Source organism: Pteronotus mesoamericanus, unplaced genomic scaffold (assembly GCF_021234165.1).
Source record: "Pteronotus mesoamericanus isolate MK-2021 breed Mesoamerican mustached bat unplaced genomic scaffold, CSHL_Meso_final contig_433, whole genome shotgun sequence".
NCBI classification, from domain to species: domain Eukaryota; kingdom Metazoa; phylum Chordata; class Mammalia; order Chiroptera; family Mormoopidae; genus Pteronotus; species Pteronotus mesoamericanus.
The window spans coordinates 1,262,086-1,275,746 of NW_026555163.1; the positions used below are offsets into that span (position 1 = coordinate 1,262,086).

Here is a 13,661-nt window from a genome sequence, read left to right on the forward strand (position 1 = left end):
TACTGGGGACCTAGCCCACAACCTAGGCATGTGCCCTGGCTGGGAATCAAACTGGAAACCCTTTGGTTTGCAGGCCAGCACTCAACCCACTGAGCCACATGAGCCAGGGTCCGGGGATATTTTTTATTGTTGATTTATAGAGAAACATCAATGTGAGAGAGACGCACTGATCAACTGCCTCCCATATACGCCCCAACCAGGGACTGAACCCGCAACCTTTGGGTGTATGGGACAATGTTTGAACCAATTGAGCCACCTGGTCAAGGCTCTCATATTCCTTTCTGTGTTTTCCACCCTTTAGCTATGATTCAGTCTGGATAATATTGTGATATAACTTCCAGTTCGCTCATGTTCTTTTCAGCTAAGTCCCATCATGAAGTTAAAACATAATTTCTTAAAAATCTGTGTCTGATAATTCAATTATCTGGATACCCTTGTGGGTTTACCTCTACTGTCTGCTTTTTAAAATATCGATATTCTGTTATATAGTCTTGTCTTCTCATATCCCTAGCTGTTTTTCATAGTTTTTATATGAAAAACTGAAGAAAAAAAATCGAGGCCCTGGCTTATATTAGTTAGCAATTGCAATCCAAAGGTTGGGGTGCGGGGGTGGGGTGTGTGTGTCCCTGTGAATCTGCTGAAAGTTCCTTTTTATTCTATATATTTTAGAGATTATATTCATTTATTTTTAGAGAGAGGGGAAGGAAGAGAGAGAAACATTGATGTGTGAGAGAAATATTGACATGTGAGAGAAACATCACATCACAGCGGAGACTGGGCCTGCAACCCAAGTCATGTGCCCTAACAAGGAACAAACTTGTGGCCTTTCGTTTTGCGGGACAACACTTAGCTAACTGAACCACACTGGTCAGGGCTGCTCAAAGTTCCTTTCAGATTCTCAGCTGTCTCAGCAGCCATTTTTGAAAATAAACACATACCCACAAGAAAAGCAAGTCCATGTAACAGATTACTTTGCTGAGAATCCTCAGATCTTAGAACCCTACTTTTCACTTTATTTCTAGTTCTGTGATGCTTTCAATAGATATATTGTGTTTTCTTTCTCCTAATTATTCTCTCCAGGAGTGACAGGAATTACCTAGTCTGTCTATTAGCATTTTCATTATTATTTTAAAGTAGTACTTTGGAAAAAAAAATATTTATTTATTTATTTTTAGAGAGGGGAAGAGAGGGAGAGAAAGGCCAATGTGTGGTTGCATTTCATACACCCGCTTCTGGGGACGTGACCTGCAACCCTACACTGGGAACTGAATCGGGGACCCTTTGGTTCTCGGGCCAGCACTCAATCCACTGAGCCACACCAGGTAGGGCTCTAGCCTATTAATTAATATCAGAACTCCCTACAATCAGTAACATGGTCAGAAAAGTTTAGAATGCAATAAAAATATAACATAGATGCAAAAGCCATTTCCAAGGGGTTAGGTATAGTCCATGTTGAGTGTTTTACTGTTGTTATAAAAATGCAGTGAACAGAAAACTTTCACTGAAAAATAGTCTGCTGGGGACTTCTGATCAAGATGATGGTGTAGACAGACATGGCTCGCCTCTTTGCACAATTACAAAAAAAAATTACAACTAAAATATAGAACAATGATCGCTCAGAACCAACAAAAATCAAGTTGAATGGAAGTCCGACAACTATGGAATTCCACATCCAAAAGACATAAAATCCAACCAGACTGGTAGGAGAGGCACATATGCAGAACAGGCTGATACCACATCGAGATGTGTGGTGGATAAAAATTCGAGAGGACTATCTCAGGATTAAGGAGTCTGAGCCCCGCAACAGACTCCCCAGCCCAGGGTTCCAGTGCGAGGACGGTAAGTCCCCCCCAACATCTGGCTTCAAAAACCAGGAGAGATCGAGTCAGGAGAATAAACTGCTGAAACCCCAAGCAATTCCTCTATAAGAACCCACACAAAGAACTTACCTACTCAGACTCACGCCCTCTGAACTCCAGCAGTGGGCTATCAGTTTGAAAGAGACCAGTAGCATACAGGGAGGAACTGGAGTGGTTGGCATCAAGGTAAGCAGAGGCCATTAGGCCTTTTCTAGGCCCTCCCCTCACAGAGCAGGCAAAACTGGTGCCATATCTGAGACTCCATCATCTTGGCTAACACCGTTTGCCCAGCCCTAGAATAACCTGAGACTCCACCCCACCCAATTTACAGGCCCACCCAGGCTGCTTTTCCAGACAAATAGCTGATCTTATTGGTGCTTCACAACTTCCTAAATCTTCTTAAACAAGCAACAGTTGGTAGCTTCAGTGAGCCTCAGGCCTGGCACTAGCAGCAGCCATCTCAGATTGCTTTATAAATCAGGCAGAGTGGCCCAGGGCAAGGTCAGCCCCAACCTTGGGCCTGACCTTGCCCTGTACCACCAGGGAAACCCCAGAGCCTGCACATCCAGTGGGTAGCTACAAATCACCTCAGAGCATTATTACCCTGCCCCTGTATAGCTGATCCTCCATGGAGGGCAGAGGGTGGTAGTCAGTGGTCAAAGCCAGTCCTTGCAGCTAACTAGCCTGGGTAAATCCCTCCTATTGACCTGCCAACAGCAATCAAAGCTCAACTACAAGAGGAGGGTGTACTCAGCTCACATGAAGGTCATACCTCAAGTACCCAGCCTGGGTGATAGGGGAGGCTGTGTCACTGGACTCTACAGGACACTTAACTACATTAGGCCACACTATCAAGACACGGAGTCAAAGAAGCTCTACCTAATACACAGAAAAACACATGGAGGCTGCCAAAATGAAGAGACAAAGAAACAGGCCCAAATGAAAGAAGAGATCAAAACTCCAGAAAAAGAACTAAACAAAATGGATTTAAGCAATCTATCAAATGCAGAGTTCGAAACACTGGTCAAAAGGATGCTCAAGGAACTTAGTGAGGACCTCAACAGCTTTAAAAAGATCCGGTAAGAAACGAAGGATATACTAATTAAAATAAAGAACAATTTACGAGGTAACAATAGTGGAGCGGATGAAGCCAAGAATCAAATCAATGATTTGGAACACAAGGAAGCAAAAAACAACCAATCAGAACAAGAAGGAAGGAATCCAAAAAAAATAAGGATAGTGTTAAAAAGTCTCTGGGACAACTTTAAGCAATCCAATATTCACTTCAGAAGAAGAAGAGAAAGAACAAGAAATTGCAAATCTATTTGAAAAAATAATGAAAGAAAACTTCCCTAATTTGGTGAAGCAAATAGACTTGCAAGTCCAGGAAGCACATGGAGTTCAAAAAGGATGGACACAAAGAGGCCCACCCCAAGACACATCACAATTAAAAGCCAAAGGTTAAAGTTAAAGAGATGGGAGGGTGTTGTAGGAAAATGGGTGAGAGGTGAGGGGATTAAAAAGTACAAACAGGTAGTTACAGAACAGCCATGGAGATGTAAAGTATAGTACAGGAAAGAGGGTAGCCAAAGAACTTACATACATGACCCCTGAACATGAACAAGGGCAGGGGCACTGCCTGAGAGAGTGGAGGGTACTAGGTGTGTCGGGGGGGGGGGGAGCAAAGGGGGATAAATCAGGACAACTGTAGTATCATAATCAATAAAATACAATTTTTTTTAAAAAAGTCTGCTCTAAAGGTTAATGAGGGAAGGCTCAAAGATGGCAGTGGAGTAGGTGGACGTCATACGTTCTCCCAGGAAAAAACCAAAATGACAACAAAATTATACACAATCAACCAGAATAACCAAATGAAGACTAAATTAACAGAAATGTTATAACCAAGGATTTACAGACAAAGCCACAATGAGACTGACAGAAAGAGCGGAGATGCAAAGAGGACTGGCCCTGCACCCAAGTATGGCAGTTGAGAATCTGGTGGGTTATCCCAGCTGCAACTGCAAAGGGTTCCCCCAACCCTCCTCGCAAGAAGTTAGGTATCTCAACTCCACTGTAGGCTCCCAGCTGAGAGCACTAGTGCCAGGAAGAGGTGTCCATATAACTTGGCTGAGAAAATCAGTGGGAATTCCATACCCACCAGGGAGAGAGACTGGAGTCTGCCAGAAACCCAGGGGTCCTCTTAAAGGGTCAGTGCACAAAATCTTGTGTGTGGGCACTCACCCTGGGCTCCAGCAGGGGGGATGTCAGCTCAGAGTGGACCGGAGTCATATAGTCACAGATTGGGTTATGTAGCCTAGAGGAGAAAGCTAGAGGGACAACTGCTTATGTCCCTGTGCTTGGTCTGTCTTCCATACTACCCACATACACCATCTTTCCTGGGCTGAACACTCTCCTCTATGCCCATTCAGCTTGGAAAGAGGTACTAGCCCTGCCTTGTTAGGCTGAAACTCTGCAGAGCAGACTTCTTTGGAAGGCTCTCAAGGAGGTCATTTCCTCCCTTGAAAACCTCTACTCTGCGCCACCATTCCAGGACACAGCCCTTCCTCCACACAGCCAACTCTTAACCTGACGAACTCTACTGGCCTCACCCTAACAATTCCCTGAGACCCTGCCCCACCACAAAGATCCACAGGCAACTGGAGGGTTGTGGCTGGCCTTGGTGTACACTGAGACTGCTGCTGAGTGGCCTCAGACCTGGCATGAGTGCCAAGTTTGAATCTCTATCAACTTGGTGAACAGCACTCACTCCTACCAGGTGACTCATTGAGAACCAACCTCATGCAACTTACGCACAGCCAGAGGATCTTTCAATGACTGAGCCTAAAAGGCAGCCAGAAGGTGGAAGCTGGCCTTGGTACACAGCCCGGCCCCTCACGTGAGCATCCAGGCTCAACACTGGCAGTCACAAACTGTGGATTCTTCTGTAGCTCCTAACAGGTAGCCCAGGGCCAGTCATGGACAGTGCCCGAAACTGACCTGCACCAAAGTTTCTCTATAAAATATTCGCAAACTGAATGCAGTACTACTTTAAAAAGATCTTATGCACCAGGATCAAGTGGGATTTATTCCTGGGATTCAAGGTTAGTACAATATCTGCAAATTATCTGATGTGACATACCACACAAACACAATGAAGAATAAAAATTAAATGAACATTATCGATAGGAAAAAAACATTTGGCAAAATCAGGCACCCATTTATGACAAAAACTCTCAACAAAGCGGGAAGAGAAAGAACATACTTTAACAAAATAAAGGGCATATATGAGAAACCCGAAGTTAACATCATACTCAATGGGGAAAAACTAAAATTGTGTCCATTCAAATTAGGAACAAGACAGGGATGTTCACTTTCACTATTCTTATTAACATAGTATTGGAAGTCTTAGCCATAGCAATCAGACCAGAAGAAGGAAAAAAAGGCATCCAAATTGGAAAGGAAGAAGTAAAATTGCCATTATTTGCAGATGACAAAATAGTGCATATAGAGATTCTTAAAAGTAAAAAATCTACTGGAACTGATAAGTAAAACCAGTCAAGTATCAGGACACAAAATAAATATTAAAATATTGATTGCATTTTTATAAACCAATGATAAACAATCAGAATGGAAAAATAAGAAAACAATCCCATTTACAACTGCATCTAAAAAAAGAAAATGCCTAGAAATAAATTTAACCAAGGAGGTAAAAGACTATACTCAGAAAAGTAAGACATTGAAGACACTGAAGACACAAATAAATGTAAGAATATAAAATGTTTATGCACAGGAAGAAATTATCATTAAAATATCCATACTACCCAAAGCAACCTACAGATTCAATGCAATTCCTATCAAAATACCCATGGTGTATTTCACAGAACTATAATAGATAATCCAAAAATTTACATGGAACCACAAAGGTCTCAAATAGCCATGGCAATTTTGAGAAAAAGAACAAAGTTGGAGTTATCATGCTATGCTACCTGATATCAAACTATACCACAAGGCTACAGTAATCAAAGCAGCATGGTACAGACATATAGATCAACGGAACAAAACAGAAAGCCCAGAAATAAACCCATACCTATATGGTCAATTAATATTTGACAAAGGAGGCAAGAACATACAGTGGGATAAAGACAGCCTATTCAATAAATGGTGTTGGAAAATTGAACAGATATATGCAAAAAAATGAAACCAGACCACCCTGAAACACCACATACAAGAATAAACTCAAAACAGATAAAAGATTTAAGTAAGACTTGAAATCATAAAACTCCTAGAAGAACCCTGGCTGGTATGGCTCAGTAGACTGAGCGTCAGCCTGCAAACTGAAAGGTTGCTGGTTCGGTTCCCCGTCACAGCATATGCCTGGATTGCGGGCCACATCTCCAGTTGGGGGTGTGCAACAAGCAGCTGATGGATGCTTCTCTGGCACATTAATGTTACTCTCCCTCTCTTCTTCCCTTCTCCTTTCTCCGAAAGTAAATAAAAATCTAAAAACAAACAAACAAACCCCAAACTCCTAGAAGAAAACATAGGCTATAAAATCTTACATTTCTCTTACTAATACTTTTTCTGATATATCTCCTTGGGCAAGGGAAACAGGAGGAAAAAATAAACAAAAGTGACTACTTCAAACTAAATTGTTTTGGAACAGTAAAGGAAACCATCAACAAAACAAACCCTGACTGGTATGGCTCAGTGGACTGAGTGCCAGCCTGTGAAACAAAGGGTTGCTGGTTCGACCCCCTGTCCAGGGCACATGCCTGGGTTGCAGGTCACGTCCCCAATGGTTGGGGGGGCATGTGTGAGAGGCAACCACATATTGATGTTTCCCTCCCTCTCTTCCTCCCTCCCTTCCCCTCTCTAAAAATAAATAAATAAAATCTCTAAAACAAAACAAAACAAAAAGACAATCTAATAGGGGAAGATCTGCCAGTAACACATCCAATAAAGGGTTAATACCCCAAATTTATAAAGAATGCATACAACTCAACATCAAGAAAACAAAACAAAAAAACAAACTACTAAACCCCTCCAAATTCAATTTAAAAATGGGCAAAGGAGCTGCATGCACACTTCTCCAAAGAGGGCATACACACAGTGAACAGACATATGAAGACACTCAAGTGACTAATCATCAGGGAAATGCTAATTAAAACCACACACAATGAACTCTTCTTATAGGAGGCTTGAAGTGACCTCTGAAAATGGCTCACTATTCATTTGACCCAGAGAACCCTGAAAAGTTACGCAAATCAAGAGGTTCGAATATTCCTGTTTACATTAAGAACACTCATCAAACTGCCCAGGCCATGAAGGGTAGGCATATTTGAAAAGCCACCAAGTATCTGAACATCACTCTAAAGAAGCTGTGCCATTCCATCATTATACTGGTGGATTTGGTAGGTGTGCCCAGGTCAAACAGTGGGGCTGGACACAGGATCGGTGGCCCTAAAGGAGTGCTGATTTCTTTGCTGCACATGTTTAAAAATGCAGAAAGTAATGCTGAACTTATGGTTTAGATATGGATTCTCTGGTCATTAAGTACATCCAGATGAACAAAGCTCCCAAGACGCAGCACAGGACTTACACAGATCATGGGTAGATTAACCCATACACAAGTTCTCCCTGTCACATTGAGATGATCCTTCCTGAAAAAGAATGGATTGTTCCTAAACCAGAAGAGGAGGTTGCAGAGAAGAAAAATAAATCCCGTAAGAAACATTAACTTATGGCTTGGGAGTAAATTCTGAATAAATTAATGTTAGTAAAAATAAAACAGAAAACACAATGAGATATCACTTCACATCTGTCAGAATGGCTATCATTGATAAATCAACAAAGAAATGTTGGTGAGAATGTGGAGAAAAAGGAGCCCTTGTGCACTGTGGATGGGAATGCAGATTGGTGTAGCCACTATGGAAATGGTATGGAGGGTCCTCAAAAAAAGTAAAAATGGAACTGCCTTATGACCCAGCATTTCCACTTCTGGATATGTATCCAAAGTAACCCAAAAAACTAATTGCAAAGAATATATGCACCATTATGTTTACTGCAGCATTATTTACAATAGTTAAGATATGGAAGCAGCCTCAGAGCCCATCAATAGCTAAGTGGATTAAAAAGTGATGGTATACACATAGAATGAAATATTACTCAGCCATAAAAAAGAATGAAACCTTACCAACTGCAACAACATGAACGAACCTATAAGGTGTTATGCTAATTGAAATGAGTCAGACAGAGAAAGACAAATACCATATTGATTTCACTTATATGTGGAATTTAAAGAACAAAATGCAAAAATAGATGAACAAACAAGATAGAAACAGACTCATAAATAGAGAACAGACTGATGGTTGCCAGTGGTGGGGGGTGAGAGGCAGTAGAAAAGGGTAAAAAAGGTGAGGGGATTAAGTAGTGCATATTTGTGCCCTGGTCGGTATGGCTGTTCGTTGGGCATTATCCTGCAGAGTGAGGGGTCACCTCTTTGATTCCGGATCAGGGCACAAGACCATGTTGCAGATTCAGTCCCCTGTCAGGGTGTGTACAAGGTGTGGCTGATCAATGTTTCTCTCTCACACCAATGTTTTGCTAACTCCCTTTCTCCCTTCCTTCCCCTCCCTGTAAAAATAAAAAATTTTTAAAAAGCACAAATTTGTAGTTACAAAACAGTCATGGGGGTGTAATGTAGAGCACAGGGAACGTACAATGCTAGGTTACTGAAAATATTGGTGGGAACACTAAAGTATGATTGTCCAACCATATGCTATACACCTGACACTAATACAAAACAACACTGACTATAAACTTTAATTGAAAACAAAAAAAAATCTAAGATGAAAAGAAAGATAGAAAAGGTTAATAAAATGATTAAATGAGCCCTTGCTGGGTAGCACAGTTGATTGGGGCATTATCCCATGCTACAAAAAAGGTTGTGGATTCGATCTCCCATTGGGGTGTGAATGGGAAGCAACAGATTAATCCTCACATCAATGTTTCTCTTTCTCTCTAAAATCAATAACCATATCCTTGAGTGAGGATAAAAAAAAAAAAAGAATTAAATGACTCACAGGTCCACACTAATAAACATAAGTCTATTTTCATAAGATGGAACGTCTAGTTTTATGTGTATTTTATGCATAGCTATAATGTTATGTGAAGTTTCAGCCCATAAGCCCCACAGTAAAATATGATTCAACTCCAGAGATCCTCATTTTGCTGTTATTTTTTTTTTCCTGTGTTGAAAATCCTTCAATTAATAGAAGAGGGAAGCACACAGCAACTAGACTTAAGACACTGGGGGAGCTATGACTCTTAACAATAACAATAATAATATAATTGTTGCCATCTTATTCTATCTTTCTTCTGGCAAAAATTGATTCATTTTACTAATGGTGACAGCAAACAAAACAAAATCTAAATAATACTAAAATAAGGCATTTTTTTTTACTATATTATATTCAAGTTAAAAAGTGAAAAATTGCAACAAAAACAACCTACAAAAGGTCCTTTGGTCCTTTCCACAAGTAACCTAACCCTTAAATTACAAACATATCTCTATCACTCTTCACCTGACAACTTGGTGAATGTTCTTTTTAGAATTCTAGACTAAATGTTATTAATCAAAGGATCTGATTTTGCAACTTTTGTCCCCCCAAATAAAACTTCTGAGAACTCAGGAATGTTTTAAATTCATCCATATTTCATAGATAATAAAAATTTGTATCATATATCATAAACAAAATAAACATTATTGAAAACGTTTTTATTTTTAGTCCCCACTGAGGATATGTTTATTGATTATTACAGAAAGGAAGGAAGAGAGAGCAAAATACTGATATGAGAGAAACATCTTTCAGTTGCCTCCCACACAAGCCCAGACTGGAGATCAAACCTGAAACCTAGGTAATGTGCCCTGACAAGACTGACTCCAAACCTTTTGGTTTATAGGACAATGTTTAAAATCAATTGAGCCACTCAGCCAGGACTAAAACTTCCCCTTTTTAAAAATATTTTTATTTACTTACTGATTTGAGAGAGAAATATCAATTTATTGTTCTGCTTACTTATGCATTCATTGGTTGCTTCTTATACGTGCCCTGACCGGGGATTGAACCCATAACCTTTGCATACCAGGATGACACCAATCAGCCAGGGCAAAACCTTCTTCATTTATATGAATGAGTATCAAGAGAGTCATTTAGCACTTTTTCTTCTTCTGTTACATTTTAAAGTCACAGTCAGAAATGTAACATAGTTTTGAATTAATGAGGTAAAAGGATGACAAGAATATAAAAAATACAGCAGTAATCTAAAGTACTTGCAAAAAATGTTTCCAAGTTTCAGTTATGCCCAAAATTTGAGTGACATGGTAGTACAGTATCTAACTACAGGCTGCTTTTTAAAAAATTATCAGCTTATGCTATGCTTTAAAATTGACAAGCAAGTTATGTATCCACTTCAACATTAAACACACAGCTTCAATTTAGTGGAGAAGTGGTAACACTGAAATAGAAAAGAAATACATGGCCAAGACTTCTGATTTTAACCTATTAGAGCTTCTGGTTTTAATCTATCAGCATGTATGGGAGACAACTGCTAGACATTTCTCTCATATTATGTTTTACTCTCTTTCTCTCCCTTCCTCTCTCTCTAAGAATCAATGTACACAAGATGAAGTTCATGCTTACACAAACACACATCAAAAATTTAAGAAATAATTACAAAATAAAAAAGTAAAACAATGAAATAAACAGATCCAAAAGAATGATTTTCAATGGACATTATTTTAAGTCTTCAACATCTTTAATTGCTTTTAAGTTTAACATATCTTTCAATATAGAGATCCCAAATTTTTATGAAACTGTTTATCAGGCTAACTCTTAACACACAAAAGGTGTACATAGTAGTAAACTGAAAACAAACATGCATGAACAAATTCATAAAATGTTTGCAAATATATTTTTACGAGTTCAATGACGTATAAATTAATCAATATATCACAGTTCGGCAAATATTAAATGCCATTCCTACCCCTGAAGAAAGCTTACAATATGGAAACAAAGACTCTTATGTTGCACGGAAAGTAATATAATTTTTTTGGTGGGGGAGATTTTGCATTAACCATCAAAAGCTTTAAAAATGTTGACATTTTGATTTAGCAATTCCACCTACAGAAACTTTTCTCAAGAAAATATGAATGCCAAGCTTAAAATATTCTTGTGAACTGTTTACAATTAAGAAACTAGAAACAATCTCAAATAACAAGCTATTAAATAAAATATACAGATAAAGAGCTAATTACATTTGACACGACCTAATAATATATGTAACAAGAAATGTCAAGTGCTTCCCCACCCCCCCAGTCCAAGTCAAGACCAAGACAAGGGTTTGTACTCTTACCACTTCCATTAAATATTGTATTACAAAAAGAAATAAACAGGGAACCTGGGAGGCCAAAATATTTCCATAACACTATTTGTCTTGTTCACTGTGCTGGTATTTGCACAAATGGTATAAAAGCAATGATGGATAATACTGTTGAGTAGTTTTTCTTCCCCATCACGTACTTGTAGGAAAGAAAAAATTATCTTCATTTATGGTTGTTATTCAAACACCAACTAGTCAATACAGTTCTGATGCTAACCCGCTGGACTTCATAGAGTATAAAAAGTTCATTACGTATATAGTTTAAAATTCCTTACTGTAAGAACCTTTAAGAAACTACCACTTGCCAAGTTTTGATGCCATGTCCAAAAAATGACAACCCCCCCCCAAAAAAAACAAACAAAACCCCCCCCCCAAAAAATCAGCAGTAAAAAATGGGAAACCTTATAAATGCTGAAAGAAACTAGAGGAACAGGTATCTCAGACAGAGGAATATTTTATGTCTATGAAACGTCTATTTTTAAAATGACACAACATATCAAAATTTAGCCTAATTAAATCAACAGAATACAAATCTGTATGTTATATGCTCTGGATTATAGTTTCTACAACCACAGAAGCAACGACTAAAAGCAAACAAACCATAATTTCTATAGTGGTCATTTCCAATTAGTGGGGTAGGTGACAGGTAGTATGATTTCTTCCAAATATTCTACAATACCCATGTATATTTGCATAACCAGAGAAAAAGATTAATTGGGAAAAAAAAGACTACTAACATTCCATTAAAACAAAAAGTAGCTAAGTTACAATAAGTAGCTCTAGTTTCTTTTCAGTCCTTTCCCAAAATTCTAAGTTGGTCAATAGCTAAAAAGCACTAAAAAAGGCCAAAAACCAATACCAACAACACCCTTCCCCTCTAAAATACAAAATTCCTCTCCAAACCCCATGCCATGAAAAAGCCACAAAAAAAGATTTGCTAAGTGCCAACTTTCATTTTATCTTAATCTTATCAGAACAAAACTCTTTAAAATACAGGTCTCTGAATTAAAGGCAAGAAACTTTTAAAATTAAGCATCTAATAAAATGCTGATTTAAAAATGAAAACCAGAGACAAGCAGCCCAACAGTAAACACCTGTAAACCAAAAATTTGAAATTTCAGGTTGGTTACATAATTATAAAATTCAATTACAACATATTACTTTATATTCCGCTTCAGTTCAACCTATCTTTTTACTGGATAATTTTTACATTAAAAGAGATACCAGGAAACAAGGGTGACGGTAGTGGTTATGGAGGGTTTCAATTAAAACACTTCAGATATAAACTGCAATGGGAAAAATAGAGTAATTCCCAAAAATTCAGAGACCAAGCAGACCACACAGTTTTATTAAGTAAAATATTCTATATTAACTTGCAAGTCAAAGAAAATATTCCACATATAGAATGTAAATAAAATAAATATGGGTACTAAACATAACAGCCAAAAGTTTATTTACTTGGAGTAGATCACTCACGGCTTACCAGGACTATGATGAGTTGCAAATCCTCCGTTCTGAAATTCGTCTCCTGCCACATTCATTCTACCAGGATTAAAAGGTCCTACTCCAGTCTTGGTCTGTGAAGTTAAAGATGGGGGTGTATGTTTGTATATTAACACCAAAGTTACTTGACTGAAGTCCTTTAGCGACATCTCCCAAGTTGGCATTCTATAGTGATGTTATAAATGTAATCATTAGGTTCATATCTCGCCCAGCATTCACAGAGCTTACACCTGTATCTAAGGTTGTAAAATTAGCAATCTGAATTTCAGAGTCGATTCTGTACTGATAACACTATTACCCATTCCTGCATTTACCTTTCTTCTTGAAAGACTGGGAGTGGAGAAATCCACATCTTTGGTTCTGTTTTTAGTTACTGGAAGTCCCCATTCAGTAAAACTGGAAAAAGTTTTCTTTTCTCCTCCATTTGTTTCTATGTCCTCTTCATCATCGATAACAATTGTCTCACTTACATTTCCCTTCTGAGAAGCCAAATCTCTTGAGGAAGAATGAATTATGGAATAATTTCCTTGTAGCTTTTCATTTCTTGATGAAGCAAATATAAAATTTCTTTGATCGGCTATTGCCGAAGAAGTGGAAGGAGGATGTATAGATTCAATAAACACAACATCATCATCATCATCATCATCATCATCATCTTCCACTGCTGAGGTTCTAGAGCTATTCACTACAGGACTAGCTGGATCACCAAGTGAATTTCCTACTTCTATAAGACTAGCTGCCATGGCTTTATTCCCTAATAACACAGGAGTCTGTTCCATCAAGTCTAATTCTCCTGCTGTGTTCATGCCAAAGAACCTGTAAGAGACAGAGAAAAGAAAAAAAAAAGTTATAGTATGA

At 38.5% G+C, this 13,661-nt stretch overlaps 1 protein-coding gene across 1 annotated transcript in view; it reads right to left on the reverse strand.

The window, feature by feature from the left end:
- LOC129073802 (zinc finger MYM-type protein 5-like) overlaps nucleotides 1–13,661 on the reverse strand; it is a 37,115-nt gene that overhangs the window by 14,032 nt on the left and 9,422 nt on the right. The window contains exons 4-5 of the mRNA XM_054577467.1: nucleotides 13,118–13,619; nucleotides 12,784–12,877 (exon numbers count right to left, since the gene is read on the reverse strand). Of these exons, the coding sequence (XP_054433442.1) occupies nucleotides 12,784–12,877; nucleotides 13,118–13,619 (596 nt within the window). The remainder of the gene's footprint in view (nucleotides 1–12,783; nucleotides 12,878–13,117; nucleotides 13,620–13,661) is intronic.